At 38.9% G+C, this 22,380-nt stretch overlaps 3 protein-coding genes across 3 annotated transcripts; 1 reads left to right on the top strand and 2 right to left on the bottom strand.

Moving 5' to 3' along the window:
• Positions 1–4,015: 4,015 nt before the first annotated feature.
• MELLADRAFT_112819 (uncharacterized protein) lies at positions 4,016–4,565 on the bottom strand (the record flags this gene model as incomplete). The annotated part of the gene is made up of 2 exons (XM_007417405.1): positions 4,016–4,109; positions 4,327–4,565. The coding sequence occupies 2 exons, from the start codon at positions 4,563–4,565 to the stop codon at positions 4,016–4,018; spliced, it is 333 nt and encodes a 110-aa protein (XP_007417467.1).
• A 6,184-nt stretch (positions 4,566–10,749) lies between these two features.
• MELLADRAFT_94744 (uncharacterized protein) lies at positions 10,750–11,729 on the bottom strand (the record flags this gene model as incomplete). Its single annotated transcript, XM_007417383.1, has 4 exons — positions 10,750–10,853; positions 10,908–11,197; positions 11,292–11,485; positions 11,646–11,729. 4 exons carry the CDS (start codon positions 11,727–11,729, stop codon positions 10,750–10,752), a joined length of 672 nt encoding a protein of 223 aa, XP_007417445.1.
• Positions 11,730–13,926: 2,197 nt separating this feature from the next.
• MELLADRAFT_112817 (uncharacterized protein) lies at positions 13,927–16,628 on the top strand (the record flags this gene model as incomplete). Its single annotated transcript, XM_007417415.1, has 5 exons — positions 13,927–14,008; positions 14,061–14,083; positions 14,731–14,799; positions 15,535–15,753; positions 16,602–16,628. The coding sequence occupies 5 exons, from the start codon at positions 13,927–13,929 to the stop codon at positions 16,626–16,628; spliced, it is 420 nt and encodes a 139-aa protein (XP_007417477.1).
• Positions 16,629–22,380: the final 5,752 nt, after the last annotated feature.

The following is a 22,380-nucleotide window of genomic DNA, read 5'->3' as shown; positions in this document are numbered from 1 at the left end:
TATATTCATAGAGGAAATAATCAACAGCTCTTGACACATTCTGTAAATTGATGTCTATATTTTGGGCTTACGTTTTTCTACCAAGTTCTCATATGGGGTGCGACTCTTGTAATCGCCTTGATGTGCTCTCTCTTTGAAGGCTATCCATCAATTATTGATGTTCCACAAATAGAATGTTTATATTATCAACTTTTACAATACACACCATCCCTGCAGAAAGTTTATGGTTTCCTGAAATTCCTGAAAAGCTCACCTTCAAGTCTAACTGGGCTATTGTTGACTAAGATACATGCATCATCAGCAATGAGATGGTCAATATCTTCCCCCTTGCCTTGTATTACAAGGTCCCTAATTTCTGCAACAGCGTCTGGGACATTGCAACACAATTCCGTGTCACCAGAAAAATCCACATCCAATACCAGTTCTGCTAGTCAGCCGCTGAACCACAAGAGGTTTCCAAGTTCATTTCAAGACTTACTGGGGAGGGGTGTTACACTGCTTGAGTGTATCAATGCAGAAAACATTGATGTAGTGATTAGAAACCAGAACCGTTTGTTAAACATATTGAGCAACGCAGAAGCCAAGTTTTATTTTCAACTATATGGAAGATATTGAGTAGAAGGCAATTTGTACACAAGTGATTTTGATCCTATTTTGAGGGAAGGGGTGACACCTTTTTATATTGTGGTCTGTGTTCAAGACTCCCACCTTTTAAAACCTTTCTCCACAAATTTCATCTTCAAGTTTTTCATTTTTTCTTGATGTGCTGTTTCAGCTAATCATACAAGATATGCAATCTTGTATAGCTAATAATCTTCTGAATTCACTGTGTGCTACCCTTCCATTTGTGCTTGCAGTGTTTCTTGAGAAAAAATGCTCCCAGTGAAAGCATATCTGTCTGCTGTGATGAGAAAATCTCAAATTGTGAAGGTATCAATGGGAAAGCAGAGATCATCTGGGTGGAATCAATGTTCAATTTGAAGATTCAAAAGTTTTATGAAAGTCATTACTAATCAATGAAGCAAGTTCCAAATCAAAACAAATCAACAAATTACAGTTATAACAAGTTTGCAAGTTCATACATCAAAAGAACTAGCCCAATCAGCGGCGGGTGCTGCATCATTGAATGATGTTTGATCAATTCACATTGCCACCATATTTGTATCTGCATTAATCTGATCCACCACCCAACCTAGAATCTTTCATGCAAACAGCCCCAGGCACAGACACATCACACAATCAATTTCTTATGACGTACTAAACACCCCAATACATAATTGTAGCTCACAAATAAGCTCAAGAATTTTGACACAAAAAGCAGAAGACACAACAGATTACTGTGAACCCCTGACCCTGAATGCATATTCCCATCAAACACAATGATGTGTACATACAAATTGCATCCAATAATTTTACATCACAATCAAAAATCACCATGGGGAATCAGCCTTGGTTTTGTGTAACTTCACCAAAATATATTCAAGACATTTATTTATGATTTTTTTGTTTAATATACTTTTATTCTCTTCCTTTTTTTCCTCTTCAACTCAGATATATGATATGTATAAACCTTTTTAAATACAAAAACAAAAGAAACCCTGCATAATAAGACTTCACAAAGTTGATCAACTCTTCCAAAATTTCAAAAGAAAATACTCAATTATCATAAGTGGCTCTGAAACCTGCCCCAGTTTTCAAAAAACCTGGTTGACCCAGTGTGACTTTTGGCCAAGAGCTGTCAACAAATGTCAACTTGAAGCACAAAGTTACCGCCAAAAAGTCAACTGGGTCAACTGGGTTTTTTGAAAACTGGGTCAGGTTTGAGAGCCACTATACATAGAAATCAATCTTGATATTTTGCATCTCCAACACTCAGGTCTTCTTCTTAAAACAGAACAGATGTCATTGTCACTCAACCCATTCCCATCAATCCTCAACCCTTTCCTCATAATTCCATGGTCCTTGATTTTTTCTCATCAAAACAAATTTCACAAAATTTGAAAATATTCCACTTAATTTCTTTGATGAACCATTTTCTGAAGATGTAATTCTAATAGCATGAAAAAATCTATCCCTGCAGATTTCACTAAACTTTAAATTTTCTTCTATTTTTTCAACACAATGATTTTCATCAAACTATAGTTGATGACCACCATCTGAAGTTAAATTTCAGTTGTTATCACCTTTAAAATAGTTTCAATCAACATTAAATTAGATAATTCTCGCCTAATTTTTGAGTATCATTTTTGTTTTCTTTTATGGACTTATTTATTTACTTTCATGAGTCCAGATTGTGAAGAATTTAATTGATTCAGGTGTTAAGTTTAATCTTGTGAAATTTCTTCTTGTTCTTCTGTGGTAGTACTGGGTTCTAAATCCCACTGCCTAGAAATCAAAAAAAACAAAAAAAAGATTGAAGATCCGGACTTGATGTTTCAAACATTTTCATTTACTTCAACAATTAAATAAAGGACGGCACTATTTGGCAACCGGTTTTTTGACCCAACACCCGGAGGACAGATAATTGGTTATACATCACCCTATTCATGGTTTTTGGCGCCCACTTACAATTCAGCGCCCGGTAGGTAGTTTGTTTGTTTACTCTACCCATCTTCCCCAAACAAACAAAACTCTCAATCTATGTACCTCACTTGTCACTACTTGACTATGAAAAGAGAAACACTAGACCTGGGACCATTTCATTCAACAAACAAAACCAAACAAGCAACACAAGTTAAGATCATTTCATTCAAGATAAACAAGTGTGTGTAAGATACGATGGAAGAGAGACCACTAAGTTGTGAGCCAAAAGGCAAGCACCATAGCAAGAGCGAGTTGTCAGTTGTTAAAACATAATTTTAAAGTTGTATGTATAGATAGTGATTGCACGCACAAAAAACCTTGAAGGATAAACAAAACATGTGTTAGATACGACAAGAGAGAGAGAGAGACAACACAACCAATTGTCCATAGTAAGAGCAGTTCAACAGAGTTTCAAAACTCTGTTTAACCTCGCAAAGGAAAAAGAAAAAGACCTAGAACAATGAATAAAAAAAATCATTGGACAACCACCTCACACTCACTGATCCACCTACCTAGTTGATGTTGATACTGTTCAATCCAAACAGGTATGGTGGTGGAATCAAGCACGGCGCAGTCAAATCGCGAATGAGGCAAAGGTTAGATTAGGAGGATGGGATGAGAGGATGGAGGGTAGGTACGCCCGGTTTTGGTTGAGCCCGCTAATCGGAGAATACTGCCCTGTTTGGTTGTAGAGGGCAGTTGATTTTGGTTTGAGGGCGGTAGACATTTATTTGGCGCCCGTTTGCTGCGGCTGCGGCCAAATTTAGGTGTGCACGGGTCAGGGTATGCGCGGGATCCACGGGTTATGTACCGGAAATTGCGGGCTTTGGGTATTCTCAAACCGGTTGCCAAATAGTGCCGTCCTTCAATAAATTAAATTGATTGTTGATAACTTACTTTGCAGCATAAGGTATAAGTTCTGTTGAAAGACCTCTAATTAAATCTATTATGATCAAACTTTCACATCCTTCTAAACAACATGCAAATTTCTTGATAAATGGATCAAAAATCAATTCACAACTTTCATTTCATCCAATTTCTTTTCCATAAAACTTCAAAAAATGAAGTTGTTTCCTTGATTCAATTTCATCAAATAATCCAACATAAAACTCAGCCAAAAAATCAATCAAAGTTAAAATTTGGCGATTGATAAACCGCACCAACATAACAATGAATTTGACACCAGATTTCCTTAGCCCGGATTACTCTGGATTACTCTGGAGGTCATACAGGTCGGAGCTACCTGTAAAGGCTTAAGAAGACTCTGAAATGTTCTGAAGCCGGTTTTTGATGTGTTTGCAAGTCAGCTTCATCCCTTTGATTTGGTCCAAACCAATCTGACGCCCGCTTCCCATGTGTGTGACGCTGACTTCAGATATCAGTGTTAGAGTCAGATTGATTGTTGGCAAACGGCTCTCTATACGCACGATGATCAATTATTCAATGTATTTGTTAACCAATTATTCGAAGTGTTAACTTCAGAGCAAGCTCTTTGATTGTTTGATGTGTCACAAAGCTTAAGATCGCTTAAGATGTAAAAACAAGGGCAATAGCAGGGAAAGTAGAGAAGCAATCACTTATGTCGAGGCGCTATAGGTTGTGTTTTGCATTTAAACTATTTACAGACCTTAGTACATAGGTGCTTTCAGCAAATGGACGTTGCTCAACAGTTGTCAGGGAACATAGCCATCCCATATGCTCAAGAGCTATTCATTATCATCTTTCTCAGAATCAACATCTGACCTTTTGCCTCCTGTCAAATCTTTTACAATGAAATCATAATCATCTATGTTCTCTTGGTTGTTCTCATCTTCATCTATCTCACCATCCGCATCCTCTTCACCTTCTATCACAATTGGGTCTTCAAGTCTTAGTGCCAGGTCGTGGTTATCTTGGGTATGGTGGGAATTGGTTAGTGCCGTGGTACTCGAAAGATGAGGGACTGAATCAGGCGGCCTCATCAGTGCATTTGGCACATCCATGCAATTATAAGCGAAGTAGTGATCGGGCGGAAAAGATGGAGGTAGCTGTGATGAATCGGTGTCTGGAAAAAATTGATCGAAAAGGTGTTGGTTGTTGGTGTAAAAATCATGATTTAAATGTATATGTATTGGAGAACATTGGATAAGATCTTTGATCACTTGGATGCTAGAAGGAGGTGTTGTGGTTTGGAATGGTTCACACAAAACTTGCAAGCTTGCAAATTATTTCACTGGCTCTCCTATGGTACATATACATTTGTACATGGTCTTTGTATTTCTCAATCACGGCGTCAAACTTTTAGAAAGTGGGCTTCACAGCTATGTTAACACAATCTAAACCGGCTTCAGACGCTTAAAGAAGTCTTTTTTACAGGTACCGTATACTTAGCTGTTTCAGACATGAAGTCCACCTGTATGACCTCCAGAGGAATCCAGAGTAATCCAAGCTAAGGAAATCCGGTGTCAAATTCATTTTTATGTCGGCGTGGTTTATCAATTGCCTAAAATTAATGAAATTTGACTTTGATGAATGTAAAGAAAGAATGAATTACAAAATAATCATTCCATTGATTGAAAACACTTAAGATCCCTTTGCAACTAACAAAAACCTTAAATATTTTAATCTGCCACTTCAGCCAATCCTGATATTACTTTCATTTCCTTCAACCTTTACTGATATTGAATATTGAATGAATCCAATTGATGAGAAGGATTCACTCTGAAAGAAACAATTAGACAATATTGGAAAGGTGAAGAAGAGAGAAACCAATCCAGTCTAACAACAACTAACAGTATATCAATAACTAATGCTAATAATGTTATAAGAATATTGTTACAGTGAAGAGAAAGTTAGCAAACTACTATGATGTAATATCAATCACTGTCACATAGATTACATCCATAACACCAATCAATCTATATTGTGATTCAGACACATTTGAAATTCCCAAACTTTGAAGATGATAATGACAAATTAATTTTTAATAGGTTGAAATCCTCTGTATTTGATTGACTAGAGAACATGCAGGCATGCCCGCACCTGCCTTATAAAAATAAGTCTGATCATTTGTGGTACACAAATAGCTCCACTCATACAAAACTCATGGATGCAGAAGTCACATTGTTGTGTGTAATATGTATACAATTGTTTACAAAAGAGGTTACTGATGTTTTGAAACAAGAACTTTGCTATCCGCACTTTGAAGAGATGAAAATTTCTGTTGAGTTGTGTATTCCCAGGTTCATTAACTCCTCTTTGAGAAGAACTTAAAAGTTTGAGAAAGCCTTTGAGAAAAACAAAAAATGAGAAGAACTATGAAAAGTAGAAAAAACTTGAGACAAACAACTCATATTTGAAAATAACTTTGAGGAAAACAAGATGACTTGAGAAGAACAAAACAGTTTCAGAAGAACAGACGTTTGTAGCAAACACTACGCCAGATTGCACATTTACCACTGAGTTTAGAAAATTAATAAGGCATAGAAAATTATACACAAGGTGGAAGGGATCAAAAAAACATGGAAAAATAAGGGTTGCATTCCCCTGTGTGTGCCCATCATTTTGCATATTTTTACAGATTTTTACGGCAGCAGTGTATATCAGGTCAGAAACTCAGTTTATGTCCCAAACTGGCAGTCATGGAGGCATTAACCTTGTGATACCAATAAAATTGTCAATCTGGGTCAACATCTGGAATGTCTGCCCATTCTGAAAGCTACATGTTTAATTTACCAGATACACATTAGAATGAGTGGTGTGTGTCCAAAAACGAAGAAGGTACAGCAATCACCATCCCCAACAGCAAAGCTAGAAAAGCTTATAAATCTGTTCTGCAAGGGTTTTAGCATCCAAATGGAAACTGTAGATCCAGTATGTGGCTTTCGTAATGTGCAACTGCCAAATTGATCAAAAGAAAATAGTTGTATTTGTGAGTGTTGAAAAGTTTCTGCCCAAGCCTGGGTAGTTTTGGACAAAATTTGAGTTTCTGACCAAATACGCCCCAAAATCATTTTTCTATGGAACGACTTCAAAACTCAAGGTAAAAATATGAAAAAATATGCAAAATGATGGGAAATCACAGACTGATTCAACCATAATTTTTTCAATTTTGTCCTAACTCTCATGCATTGCTGAGAATTTTCTACATCTTGACTTTTCTAAACTCCACGGTAAATCATTGATTTGGTGTAGTGAAACCTGAGGAAAAGAAGAAATTGGTAAAGTGAGCATGACTCTCAAAGAACCTATATGTCAAGATGAGGCTGGGTCTCATACTCAAATCTGTATCAGAAGTTTCTTGTTTGAAGCACCAGTTTTTTCACTATAGAAAATATGTCTATTACATAAATCACAAACACAGATAGAGAGGAGATGTGATTGGTTGATTATATTGAATCCATTTGATTTTTTTGAAGTTGTAGAAAATTGTAGTTATTATGAAATTCATTTGTGCAGTAAAGATTTCTTAATCTTATGTAAAACATAGTCAGTTGATCCATTGCCATCAGTAATAATTTGGCTGAAGAGATTTGCATCTGAGACTCAAGTTTAGTCAGCCAGTTGTTGATCTTGGGCTAATCTCAAAATAATCAGGGTCAAGAATGAGATTTATTCTTCTTCATGTGAGCACATATTTTCAATCTGAGTGATTCCTTGTTGAAACTCAAAGTCAGGAGACTGAAAAACATTGTTTGAATTGAATACCGTGATTGCTTTACGTGACTTTGCTATGGAAGATGAATACTTTCAATTGAGAAACCTTTACCCTACCCTGTATGTTGATCAAGTTACAGACAATGATTGGTTTTTAAAGCTACTTAGAAAGGTTAACATGGATTAGTGAAACTTTGTACCTTCTGATTGTTACTTTAACAATTACTTGAGATGTGACTGATGGAATGTTGAGTAAGTGTTGAGTGAAACTTAAATGAAATCAAAGGAAGATTGCTGATAGTCACTGCACATGTCCTTGAAGAGTATTACCCAAATCAACAATGTCCTTGAGCTATAGGACTGCCAGCAAATGTGTTGGCCAACTCTGATAGACGTATCCATTGAAAAGCATCAAAAGGAGCAGGTCTGATCCTCTGGTGAAAGTTGCTTAAGGTATAAGATTGTTCAAGACTGATACATAAATCAGGCATTTTTTTACCTGGGCCAAAGTTCAAACAGAATCTAACACAATAATGTGAAGCCGCATCCTGGTAGCAACCGTGAGCAGCACTGGGATTTGGCTTGAGACATCTCACAAAATCCCTTGTTCATGTTGTGGGTACAAGATCAAGAATCATATTGTAACCAGATACCAAAGTTTTTGACCTCCAAATGTTTTGTCTCGTGAATCTGATTGAAAAATTGATTGACACTTTGTCAGCTGCAATTCACCATAAGACAATGAATCCAAGCCCAGGATTGAGGAACGTACAGAATCTGAGTGGATTTCAAACTACAATAGGTAGGGTGAAAGCAAAAGCCAGATTTCCAAGCTATGGTTTAGTGTGTTGAACTTGAGGTGTCAAATTCTCGCGGAAAAATTTAAGATCGACTATTTTTACAAGAGATGTGCGGATGCCTTCCGAGTCCGAAGCCAGGTGAGCTATATACAAACTTGCATCAGATACAAGGTTGGATGCCTTTGATGATGGATGCCTTTATAGAAACTGTTTGTCCAATCATTCTATTCATTGCTGTTATCCTTGGTCCTTGGATGGCTTGGTGCTTTTGCTTCGTTTCTTTAAATTCAGGAATCAGAAGGGATCACCTTGGGTCATTGGATGTGAATTCAAAATCAAAAAATACTAACAAACTATCAATTTCTCTTGTTTCATCCTCTTGCAACAGCTTGATCTGTAGCTTCTAAATCTGAACTTGATACTTTCCTAGCCAAAGATTTGTGATTGGACTTAAGTTGTAAAACAGCTTCATCAACAGCCATTTGATCGATTCCTAAGATCAGCCAAGTTTTGGAGTTTTTTATGACAAGTTGGTAAAAGGGAAGTAGAAGCCCTAGGAACTGAAGGATCATTAATTGTAGAACCACATCCAGTTTTAGGACCCACTCATATTAAATTTGTGGGTTCGATTCTATTTAATAGTTTGTCTTTATTTTTATGTTTTGAAAGAATCTGATACTAAACTTAATTGATTGTCTAAACCTGCATTAGATTTATGCCAGTTTATCCTTCTGAAATGATTTGCCAAGGCATTACACCAAAATTAGGACCATATGGTTCTGTATCTTTTGCTGCTCTTGTGATTTTCAAACCAATGTTGGAAATGAACTGACTTGTAAACACGGTTCAAACAATGTAGATGGTTTAGTTGATTTGGTTTGATTGTAACCTGATGTAACAGGTGGTAAACTTCCTTGAGTTAAATCTGCATTTGTGATAGCTGGTCGTCTTGATGCTGAAGTTAAGTTTGAATCATGTACTTTGTGGGATATTTTTAAAGGTTTTGGTTTGATTTGCTTATTGTAGCCCAAAAAAATCAGAAAACCCATCATTGGTTCAAGATTGCATGAAAATTGATACTTAAGATTGAAATATGACTAAACTGATGTTGAATTAAATTGAGAAAAAGAAGGATATTGATTTGAAGTATTGGTCCTGAAATTAGAAATAAACAATATCAGAATTCATCCAAAGTCTCCCAAAAGATTGAACTTGTTACTTACTTTGAGAGATTGAGATGAAATTGAAATTGAAATCGGGTCTCATTTGTTTGATACACTGCACTGTTCTGTAATCAAGCTCATATGTGTTCTTTGTGATGACGGCTCTATCCAGTACAGTCGATGAGGTTCACAAAGAAAGACCAGGATGCATGAAGTGAAGATGAAAAGTCAAAGACCAGAAAGCAAGAAAGTATGGAATAGGAAATAATGAGTAAGGAGACAATGTGAATTACGCGGGCGACGCACTGTAGTGTACCAGGAGTCAGGACACATGAAGTTGTGTAATCTAAGGCTGTAAAAGTCCAATTGAATCAAATCAACATGCAAGAAAAGTAAGAAAAGTAGGACAAGCGGGTGAACAACAAAGGAATAACAAAATGTAAAAGCAATATGTAGAAGGAGGAATTTGAGAAGCACAAACAGGTGACAGGTAGCCAAAAAACCAATGGACGGATAAAAAGAGGGACCAAAACTCATGGGAGTGGTCCATCTTTTTAGTATTTAGATATAAAATTCGTTCGATTTTCAAGTTGCATTGGCTAAAAGTGATTTGATCTCTGATACTTCTTGTACATTGTGTTTTAATTTCTTTTCAATCATTTCACTTAACCAACTTGAAATTTCAGTTTAAGAGAAAAAATCCTGAATTCAGTTTGACTCGTTTTCTTGTTGTGGATTTGGGTTGATGGACTTACCCACTTCCAGCATTAAAGAGGTTCCCAGATGGGAATATGGGTGGTAGGGATCATATTCCCATTCTGCTACTGTTACACAGTTCCATGTATATTTCCTGAGCAACCATTGTGATATATGTAGTCAATATTTTGAAATGTGTGTCTCAAGCTGAACAAAGTTACAGCATGTATTACACATGATTTGCTTATCTAGATGAGCAGATAACTGAGCGGACATGTATGTAGCTGATATCTAAGGATTTACTCAGATGTTTGCACATATGTAGTGTATGCTTTATGGCTCAGATGTACAGTGCAAGATGATTTGATGCTCCATTCTTCTCTCAATTATATTCCCAGCCTAGGTCATGTTCCTACCAGGGAACCTATTTAATGCTGGCAGTGACCATTGCATCTAAATGATTATATTCATTCATAGTCATTATGTTTTGGGTATCTATTTATATAAAACTTTCATGTTCTTCTATTCAATGAAGTATGTGATGAAGATACCATTCAGTATATCCAAAGAAACAAAACCAAGCAATCAGTTGAATGAATGAAACAAAGACCGATTTGAAAGGTTGGTATTTACCTTGTCCAATCAATTGGTAGATCTTTGACTATCAAAATGATACATATACCTCAGTTCGATAGGTCTCACAATAGCTTTGATTACAATTACATTAGGTAATGGAAACCAAAAATTGTCTGAGGATTCATTCACTGATTGTACTGCTTGATTGAGAGGTGAAATGTTGGAAGAGGTACCAGTAGACAATTCAGGACTGGTTGTTTCACTGGGACTTTTGATTTGGCAGGGTTCATGTGATTTCAATGGAGCGAACTCAACTGTGGGTAATTGTGAAGCAGAGTGTAGTCCAGGACTGGCTGGTTGTGATGATTGGTGAAGTCCTGAGCATCAGGCAAAGAGGCAACTGCACTCCTCCAAAGATCTTCTCAATTTTGGCCGCAGATAAAGTTTGACTAACATGAGTAGCCCAAACAGAGGTCGGATAAGCTCCAGTTGGACAATTGGGAGGAAGATTTTTGCGACCAGGAGCTCGATTGGAAAAGAGCATTTTGTGGTATGGGCCTGGTTGACTTCATTCTTTGTTTGGCTGCCCTACATTCTTGATGTTTGACTTTTAACCCCTTAAGTAAATGACCTACAATCGGTCCTATTTGAGGCAAATGCTGTTCTAATGTCATAGGGGAGGCATCTTCAGATAGAGCTGCTTCAAGATATTCTCGTAGATCGTCTGGCACCAAATTCAAATCACTAACAAGGAATCAAGAGATAATACAATCATTAGACCAACAACCAAGATAATTAAACAGAATTTAGTAAACAGGTGGAGACAATTTTGACCAACTTCATATCAATACTTTCCTTGGAGAATGCTAGACTTGAAGCATTATACTCATTCCCTGATCCCATGTAAATATCAGATACACAACTTTCATTGATCCGACCATGTGGTTGACTTTCAAGTAACTCCTTAGTTGTGACCAATAATCGAGTAACAGTAGAATACATATGAGAAGATGCGAGTGAATTGACAGCAGTCTGTGAAAAAGATCTCAAGGAAACAAACACATTCAGTTGGTTGTTGATTTGCAATCAAGATAAGTTAAAAGAACATATGTGCTACTTCAAGTACTTTGGAACAACTACTAAACCAATAACTACATTTAGCAGAAGGAGAGAAAGTGGTGGATGAACTCACAAGAAACTGTTGGATTGAAGGTGGGGTACCAGATGTAGATCCATTACGTCTTGAATGTGAATTTGAATTAGATAGTGAAGTCATTTGAAAGGGAATCAGATTGGACCAGATTTTTCAAAGGACGGTCTGGTCTTTGTGTGTTTCCAGGTTCAAGATAACTTGTCATCTTGCGGGTTGAATGAACTGTGATGCTTTTGCTGAGGGGTGTCTGTGCTCGTTATCTTCAATGGCAACAAGGTTGAAGGTAGACAAATTGCATTGCAAGGTTACAAATTCCGAAAAATCACAAAACTCGACTTCAAATCCCCCAATCAATTCAATTGATTTGAACATTTGTTGCTTCAAAGTGATCTTGTATGTTGGTTTGTTGATTGTGATGAATGTCTGTAATTTGGTTCAGGAATGGTTTTAGGATTTGGTTGACTTTAAGTTTAATGGGATTGAATTTAGCTTTGGAGCTTGAGTTTGCAGTTGAAATTGATGTGTTCTGTTGAAAGTACAGCTACTAAGAAAATTATTGGTCAATTTCCCAGATTGTGTTGCACCGGGATTTAACTCGAGACCGGACAAAACCGCAGTATCACTGTGGGAGACCTGTACAGGTCTGTCAGAAATTCTCTCTCCCAACCCATGACAGACAGATTCTAGATCATGTCAGCTTCAATACCGTAGAAGAGGACCGAGGTCCCCTTATACTTATCTTCCTGGACCGAGGTCCCCTCACTTTCCTCTACAGTCTGCCCAAACCATGTTTACATAAATTTCCCTAATCCACACTACCCTACACCTTTCAATATCCACAGTGATTTCTCTTTTGATTCAAACAACTGAACCTCACAGAACAACTTTATCGCAACAATTCTTTTGATTTCATTAGAACAACACTGACACATTCCAACTTACGGAGCTTTGGCCGGAATCACACCGTTCAAGACCTCAAGTTCATTTGCCTTACGGAGGTTCAGCCGGGAGTCACACCTTTCAAGTCCTCAAGTTCAATCGTGCGCAACACTTCTTTCTCTTTTGATCTCATTAGAACAACACTGACACATTCCAATCTTCTTACGGAGCTTCAGCTGGGAATCACACTGTTCAAGTCCTCAAGTTCAATTGTGCGCAACACTTCTTTCAATTTCATTAGACACTGACAGATTCCAACTTACGGAGCTTCAGCCTGGAATCACACCCTTCAAGACCTCAAGTTCAATCAGCCGCAACTTCTTTCGATTTAATTAGACACTGACAGAATCTTCTTACGGAGCTTCAGCCTGGAATCACACCCTTCAAGACCTCAAGTTCAATCGGCCGCAACTTCCTTCGACTTCATTAGAACAACACTGACACCTTCCTATTCCTATCAGGATCCTTACGGAGCTTCAGCCGGGAATCACACTGTTCAAGTCCCCAAGTTCAATTGGCCGCAACACTGCCTCTGCCTGGTTCCGATAAACACTAATCTTCATTCAAATCATTCCATTATTTCAAATCAAGCGAATTTATTGATTCAAACCCTTATTTCGATTCAAGCACTTCTTTCAATTCATTGTTTCGATTCAAGCAAGTGTCTCTTGAGTTCGATTCTTTCGATCGAATCCCTGGCTTCGAATCAAGCACGTCTTTTGACTCTTTTGAACCTTTTCAGCACATTTATACCGAAGACAATTTCTAGAAATCATATGGACGTTCAGGGGGGACATTCTCACCCTTGTTAGAAGAATCCAAATTAAACCAACAGGAATTTCTTTCAATCCTAGGCCTCTTCGATATCAAATCGATGCGCTCAAAATATTGAACCAAATTTATTTTCTAGCTCAGTGCGTCTGACGCAGTCTCAATCACATTAGCAAATCAAAGTGACATTAATTCAGAAGTTAAATTCCTCTTGGCAAACCGGAATCAATTTTCTTTCAGGGCTTCACCACTTGGAATTCAACCAACTTAGCAACCAGCCAAAGAGACGGCTCCCTATAAAAGCCAGCCTATCAACCCACCTTCATCCTTTCCCTCAAGCTAATTTCTGCTGTTGCTTTGATATATTCAAACTCTTCATTCTTCAACCGCTTACTCGCATAACCCTCATCTTCCCAGTGTTGGTTCATTCAATTCCTTTCTTGGGTTACATGTTACACATTAATTCATACTGCTTTTCGTATTTTTCTTGCAGGCCAGACTTGCCTTATTTTTGTTATATCCCTTAATCAGTAACATCTTTTCGTCGTTTTCCTTTTTAGTCTTTGCTCCGCTCATCATCTTTTGCTTTTTTGTTTCCTTTATTTTAGGAATGTCTCAAAGTTCTCAAGTTTCTAACAGCTCCCAAGGCTCGGTTGTGTCCGCTCTAGGAGCCGCTGGGGCACATAATCAGGGTAAGCAACCTAATCTTGCTGTTTTTATATTCTTACTGATCTCTTCTTTCAGTGTGTCCAGCCTCTAAGTCAATGGTAGACACCAAAGCAGGCGACGACACCCCAGCCCGCTTGATTTCTCAGCCCCTATATAACCCAGGAACCAATAATTGCGCCGCTTTTGACAAGAAGCACAAGGTATCAATTGTGGTGGTATTCAAAATACACACGCAAAGCAAAGTTGACCTGGTCCCCCTGGCTGCTCCAACTAACATCGCCACCCGCAAGTCGACTAGCGCAACCAGCAAGTTGCAAATCCTTGAATCAAAACTTTTCAATGATGGTGAACTGATCAAGCTCAAAGTGTGTTTATATGGTTTGTCCTTGAAAGAGTTCAAGGCCAAATGTGGTGGCATTTGCGATGCTTATGCACCAGGTATGAGCAATGTAATCTTAGCCAGCGAGTTGGCTCTGTCAGTGACTTGGAAAGGTACTGTCGGACGTCCAAAGGTGACTTTACGTGGTCATGCGACTTGGCAAGAATTCACTGATCTGCTTGAGGCCTCTAAGAAAAAAAAGGGTTCAATCTTGATTGAAACCAAAAACAAATCAGCAAAGGCTAAAAAATTAGCTCAAGTAAGTTTTGCTTTTTTCTATTATCCTGATTCTTATCCTTTCCTCTTCTTATCTTATTGCCTAAAGTTAATCTCCCAATATCCTTTTATATGAGTGCGGCCAAGAAGCTGATTGCTTCAGCAACGGGTCCTGGCCCTGCAAGTGACGCTCTTGCGGAGGCTCATGCCCGATTAGAGGTAAGCAGTTGTTTGTTTCAATCTTTCTTTTGTATATCAGCGTGCTGATTTGTATTCCTTATGTTTGTCACAGGCCTCCAAACAAATGGTGGCTTTGCATGCACTGCCAGCATAGATGCCTCGGGTTGAGAAATCCGAGGCATCATCGGAGGCAAATCCTCGGACAGACCTTGTCTAAGGTTTTTGCCCGAGGTATTTTTTTGCCCTGAGAAGTACCTCGGATTACAAAATCCGAGGTAAATATGTTGAGGGTGATGAGGCCTGTGCTGAAATTTATCGCAAGTATGCCAAGGAGGGGAGTGGTGGAGGCGATGGAGCCATTCTAGTGGCTACATGGGATCCCCACTTCCATTATTGATTCACCCGCCGGGCCGCATTTATCTGGGCCAAGGCAAAAGTAAGCTTGTGTTTTTCTTCTTGATCAAATCGTGTTCATTCTTTGATTCTTCTATTGATGTTTAGGCAGCAGGAATGGCCACGATCCACATGCCTCCCAACACTGCTGAATACAAGAACGAGATGATCAAATCTTGTGTATTCCATAAGGACATGGATGTCAATGATTGTGTTCTTCAGCGTGGTCTCAACAGATCCGCTCGTAGGTCTGCCGCCCGATCCAACTGATCCACCCGCGGTCTTCCCAGTCGGAACTCTGACATCAAACCGGTTGTGTCCACCTCGAAAGGATCCGGAAAGGGAATTATCAATCTTTGCACTTCTTCTCCTGACAAGCAGAAGCCCATTTTCGCACCTCTTCCTATTCCAACTGTCAAACGCAAGACTCCTGACATTAAGCCTAAGAATTGTTTTGCACCTCTTCGTCTTCCTTCTGTCAAACACGAGACGCCACCCCTTCAAAACACACCTACTCGAGTCGGTGGGGAGGCCACCAACTTAGCTTCATCTTCACCCTTGCCTAGCTTCCACTTGAGCGACTACGAGAATTGGCCACCGGTTAGTCCCCGCTTGAGTCCGCCCGTCATGAGTCCGAAGAAAGTTAACAGGCCCCAATATGGTATGATAGCGATTTCTCCTATCTTTTTTATTGATTCTGAAATAAATTTTGGATGGCTAATTTTTCATTCCTCATCATGTTATTCATGTCCAGCTACAGGTCGATCCACCGCTGAGGGCATCTGGTTTGATAGCCCCATGGATTCAGATGTTGATACATCTGACACCTCGGATGGGCTTGACGTCATTGCCTCCCATGAGGCAGCTCTCGAAAACTTTGTATACTTGGTTGGCGTGCCGGCCAAAGATGTCACAACACAGTTGAATCTAGCCAAAGCAGGAGTTGAGTGTTGGATGGATCTCATCCCCTCGGTCAATATGACCGAGGCCACTTTGGTGGAGCACGGCATTGAGGCCAACTTAGCCGCGCGGCTCCTTGCAGCAGCCCAAGCTCGTGATGACCAATTGTATTGTAAGTTTTTATTTCTGTCTCATCACTTTCAATATCATCTTACTCACCTTAACGTTTAAATAATCTCTTCAGCTCGCACGATTCCAGAAACCCCTCAATAAGCGGGCTTCTTTGATTAGTTCGGTTTTTATTTTGCGTCCTCTTTACTTATATTTTCTCTCCCTTTGACATCTAGTCTCTTATGTTGGTTTTGTGTGATTGAAATTTTTCTAGTTCTTATCTTCTTGACTTCTAGTCACTCGTTTAAGTTATAATTTTGGGAGTATTGTTATTTTGTTTTCATCTTATCAACTTATAGTCACTCGTTTTGGTTCATTTGTTCCTTTTTTGTTTTGTCACTTTTTTGTTTTGTTCGGTCTATTTTTTTTTCTTATAGTCACTTGTTTTGCTTCATCTCGATTAGCCTTTTTTTAGAATTTTCTAACCTTGGTTATCTTAACTGCTTCTAGTCACTTGTTTAGGTGGTTTTGGAACCTCTGATATTGATTGACTCGTTTCAGCTTTATATGTCTTTTTTTATCCTTTATTATTCTTGTTTTTCTTCACTACTCCTAGTCACTTGATTAGGCTATGTTGGGGCGATTTTCTCTTATGTGTATACATGGTCTTCATCTGTTAATATTGAAAATAAAAAAATTGTGAAGAAACTTGAAAGCCTTTGGGCGCAAGAGCAAGCAAATCCCATAGTCTTATTCAACTCAACATTTTCAACTCAAATGAAGATTTCTCTAATCCCATAATCATTTTACGAAGTAAAAATGAACCAAAAATATTATGTGAAGTTGCTTGATTTGGAGTTGATCGCACTCTGAGATTAAAGGTCACCTCAAATCAATATGTTTGAAGTGAAGACAAAAACTTTGATTTCAAGAAATGCATCATAGAGCCTGATTGAAACAACGCACACATCACAAACGTGAACACTTTTCAATAACAAAAATGAAGATTTTTTTTATATGATTATATTTTGAGCAAGGCAAGGTTTCATATTGAAGGAAGATAACAAAAAAGAAATCATAATCAAGAACAACAGAATAAAGAATTTTTTTATATGATTATATTTTGAGCAAGGAAAGGTTTCATATTGAAGGAAGATAACAAAAAAGAAGACATAATCAAGAACAACTGAAGAAAGTTGGACTAACAAGTATAAGTAGGAAAACATTCAATAAAATTATTGAGAGAAACCCACAGCCTCGCAAGAGGCCTATCTGCATTTGAAATTTGGCCTAACAACTATAAGTAGGAAAATATTACCAAAAATTATTCAGAGATATTGAATGAGGCCTAACAACTATAAGTAGGAAGATATTCCCCAAAAAGATTCAGAGATACCCACAGCCTCGAAAGAGGCCCTTGCACAGGGAATGTGACAGAACTTCCATAGCTGTGATGAAGATTGCGGCCCGTCCTTCTTCCAAAGACATCACACCTTGAAGCGCTTGAGATCTTCTCAGTCGAGCCTTAAGAACAGACAACCCTTTTTCAATGGGGTTCAGGTCGGGGCTGTAAGTCGGCAGGTACAAGAGGTGCACACCTTGAGCCTCACAGAGCTCTGCAACCCTGCCACCGTGATGGATGAGGGCATTATCCATCACTAAAACGGAATTCCTGGCAGGCCATGCGTTCATAGCAGGCAACTATGAAAAAAAGAGATAATACAAATCAAACTTGTGAAATATTATATATATAGAGAGAGAGAAGGATACCCACTACATCATGCTCTAAGTATAATTCAAAATCAATACGGGAATAACCACCCATTTGGATTTTACAAGCAATGATCCCGTCCATCGATATTGCAGGTAAGACCAACCACCAAACCGCCGCCGTTGGCCTCGCAAGACGGGCAGACCGTTCAACTATTGGCGCTCGGGCGTAATCGCGATATAATCCCTGCTTCGTGATAGCGCTTTTGTCTGGCGAGGTTTGGAAAAATATAACTGTCAAAACCACAAAGCGCAAGGTGAACAATCCAAGAAAAAAACCTCACCTGTAAAAACTAAGCATCTCGGATCAATTCCATGAACGGATGCTATATAAGCTCCTCGAGCAACCAAGGATTGGTTGGGGTGGACCGTGCGGGCCTTTTTTCTGGTCCACTTCAGGCGATTTCGCAGCTCATTAGACAGAGTCATTGTAGAGACATGAATGTCAAAACAATCTTGAATTCTTTTTTGTAACTCATTGAGGTAGAGAGTTGGATCCAGTCGAAGAGAATCCAGGATAAACTCCTGCTCAGCCGCGCTCAGATATGTCGGAGCGCCTCGTTTCATGTGATCCGCAGGGTTTGTGATCACAGCACAAGTCCTCTGGTATAGAGCAAACCACCGCCGAACCGAAGTAAGGGAAATTCCCACACCAAGGGTCTCGATGATCTCGCAATACAAAAGCCCTCGAAGAGCCATTCGTACCACCACCAATTTGATATCCGCACTGTAAAGGTTGGTTGGCATCTGGACAAATAAAAAGAAACATAAATAAAATAAAAATATACATGAACAGATCATGAAGAGAAGCAGTGTCAGCCTTTGTTATAAATCACACCCATGAATACAAACTGGATCTGTGCCCATAGAATGGGGAAAGGCTTGCATCAAAGACTACGGGTATGTATCGTCCCACATTTGGAATCCACACCCAGTTATCTCTAATCACTTTCTTTTCCCCAGTCTATCAGCAACCAGAACCAATTCGGAGATCATGAAAGCTTGGATGGAAAGTATGATGAATCGCAAGAACGTACGTTGAAGGAATCAATCAAATGACAAAATCAAATCAAAAGATGGGATTGATTAGACGGAATTGAATTGCTAGAAGGAATCGATTTGAATGAAGGGATGGTCTGCAATGATGGAACTAAATAGGGGATAAGATAAGGGTCTTTCACTAGAGGCCAGATTGAAACAAAAGAAGAAATTGAATGGAAACCCACCCAAACAACAATCCGAGAGAGAGAGCCGGATGAGGAGAGGGAATAGAGCAGCAGAGAAAAGAGAGGAAAGGGCGGTTCGAGATCAAACTCAATGGAAGGAACCGAGAACCAGCTTCAATAAGCTGGCTGACGGATGATATGACAGGTTGACGGATATGGAAGCACCAGCTACATGACAGGGGAGAGATGCCTTTGCAGGTCTCCCACGGTGATACTGCGGTTTTGTCCGGTCTCGAGTTAAATCCTGGTGCAACACAATCTGGGAAATTGACCAATAATTTTTTTAGTAGCTGTATTGATGAATCTGGTTAAATTGATTGATGGTTGACTCAATCTGATTAGAGGAATGAGGAAAGGATTTGGGGTGAGGCATGTGAAATTCAGGTTAAGAGCATCTCCAACGGTCCTGAATTGCCAAAAGACGTACAGGCTTGTCTGAATTCATATAGATCGCTGTATTTTTGTTTAAAAATGAATCCCTCCAACGGGCACACAAAGCAAAGACTCCCAAGGTCAAGCCCCTGCCAAATACACCATAAGCGCACGAGATCAACCCAATGTTGGTCAAACGTTATCTCTGACTGTGAAGACTTCCACTTTGAAAGTGGTGATACAACAATTCAAGAACAGAGGTAATCAATAATTTGACCTTGCTCTCAATTGTGGTGGTGATCAAAATGAGCCTCAATCGAGGTTTAATTCTTTTTGAATGTGGTCATGCGAGCTTACCACATTTGCGATCTTGAACGTACATACCATACAAAATGTGACGTTCTGATACCTTTCATGCCCCCCCTGTTCCATTTCATTTGTACCTGTTTTTATATCATTGTTCCACCGTTTTTGTATACATTTTTTTCATCCTTTATATCTTATCCCGAGTCCTCTCCAATTTGGCAATCCTATCCTTCACTTTCAAGATGAATGAAGGCATCATAACTGCAAACTTCCTAGCTCAATATGCTGTGTGCGCTGGCCTTCGAAGAAAATTTATTGCTGCTTTGGCTATTTACTCACCTGATGTGCAGGCGTACCTCTCCGTGGCACATATACCGCGGGGTCCTGGTAGTCTATATCCTGGAAGATCTCCCAATATGCTTAGAGATGCTGTTGCGAGCCATATTGGCCTAATGAAAGACTACTTTGATGCCACACCAGTATATAGTGAGCTTTTGTTTTGAATAAGGTTCAGAATGAGTAGGTGCCTCTTTTGCCAAATCACCAAGAAACTAGGAGAACAGGACCCGTATTTCACCCGAAGAAAGGACTGTACAGGTCTGTTTTTTGTATTGATCTATTTCTTTCACGTTTGATTTATTTATACTTTTGTGCTTCCATCCTTTTGATTCCAGGTAAACCACGTTTATCACCGTATCAGAAGTGTGCTGCCGCACTTTTCAACTGGGGTACGGCACATCTGCTGATTCTCAAGATGGATATCTTTGTATTGGAGAATCAACTGCTATTGAGAGTCTCAAGAGGTTTTGCATGGGGGTGATTCAAGCTTACAAGTCTCAGTATCAGCGCAAACCCACTCCTGACAATGACAAAAGGGTCCTTGCTGCCAATGCTGAATGCGGCTTTCCTGGGATGCTTGGCTCCCTTGACTGCATGCATTGGCAGTGGAAGAACTGCCCAAAGGCATGGCAAGGTCACTATAGTGGTAAAGGTGGCACTCTGTCTTTGGTTCTGTAGGTGGTGGCCACTAAAGACCTTTGGATCTGGCACTCCTTTTTTGGTCTACCTGGATACTTGAATGACATCAATGTCTTGGACCAATCTCACCTGTTTCATGATCTACCACTAGGGATTGCTCCTCCCTGTGAGTTCACAATCAATGGAAATGTTTACAAAACCACTTATTACCTGGCCAACGGCATTTACCCAGACTGGGCAACACTTGTTAAGACTTTTAGTAGTCCTGAAGACCCAAAACCAATGGTGTGTACCAATCAATTTTTAACTGTATCTTATTGACTGTGGGTTAGTATCAATCTTCAACTCAACTCGTCCTTGTCCTTGTCCTCCTACAGCTTTTCTCTCAATTGCAGGAAGCTGTCCGCAAAGATGTAGAACAAACATTTGGCGTGCTCCAAGCTTGTTTTGCAATCATCAAAGGTCCCTGTTGGATGAGGCAGCCTGCACATCTCAAGCTGATTATGAACTGCTGCATTATATTGCACAACATGGTCGTGGAAGATCAGGCAAATGAACCTCAGGGCGCCAACTATGTTCACATCTTTGAACCACCACCTATTCCACCTGTGCAACTACCCCGCACTTACGTTTGTTTCAAAGAAGGACGTTCTGCTTTCCGTAACCCACAAGCTCATCGCAATTCACGCGATGACCTAGTCAAACACTTATGGAATGTATTTTGCGCTGAAGAAGATTGATACTTATTACTTTAGTCTATATTATTATGAATACACTTATTTATTATTAAGAACACCCATATACTATATGAACATATAATTAAATACAATGGTCTAATATTTAATCAAACCCTTATATTTATCAAAAGAATCATGAAGAGAGACCCTTATAATATATAAATATATAATCAAATACAATAGTCTAATATTTTATCAAACCCTTATATTTAACCAAATAATCATGAAGAGACATCCTTATATTATATGAATATATAATTAAATACAATAGTCTAATATTTAATCATGTTATGGCTGAAGCAGCTAGGCACCGTAGGTGACTAGGCTAATCTCACCCATTCTCGGTTTAGCCCAGGTGGAAGATCTAGGTTGTTAGATCAGGGCTGGTTTCTTTCTTCTTTGTTTGCGTCATTGTTGTTAGTGCTTAGGTGAAACATGTTTCACATAAATAGTTCTGTTTTCTTCCTAAAACTTGTTTTGCTTTTCTCTATTGTCACAAACTATTTGTTTTGGTAGATTTCACTAACGACTAGTTTCACTAGGTAGATTACATTTTCATTTCATGCAATTGTCACAAACTATTTGTTTTGGTAGATTTCACTAACGACTAGTTTCACTAGTTTTATTGCGTTTCATCATCTTTCGTCTCTACAGGTTATGAGCTTCACCATACCAGACGACTCAGATATTTCATTCAAATCCACAAATTCACACAATACCGTTTTAGACAATCAAACTTCTTCCTCTGACAATCAACTTATCGTTTCAAACCCTTACGCCACGACTATCAAACCCCTTGATCCAGAATCAATGAATCCCGAAATGGA

This window comes from Melampsora larici-populina (assembly GCF_000204055.1).
Source record: "Melampsora larici-populina 98AG31 unplaced genomic scaffold MELLAscaffold_72, whole genome shotgun sequence".
NCBI classification, from domain to species: Eukaryota; Fungi; Basidiomycota; class Pucciniomycetes; order Pucciniales; family Melampsoraceae; genus Melampsora; species Melampsora laricis-populina.
This window is presented reverse-complemented; position numbering and strand designations above follow the sequence as displayed.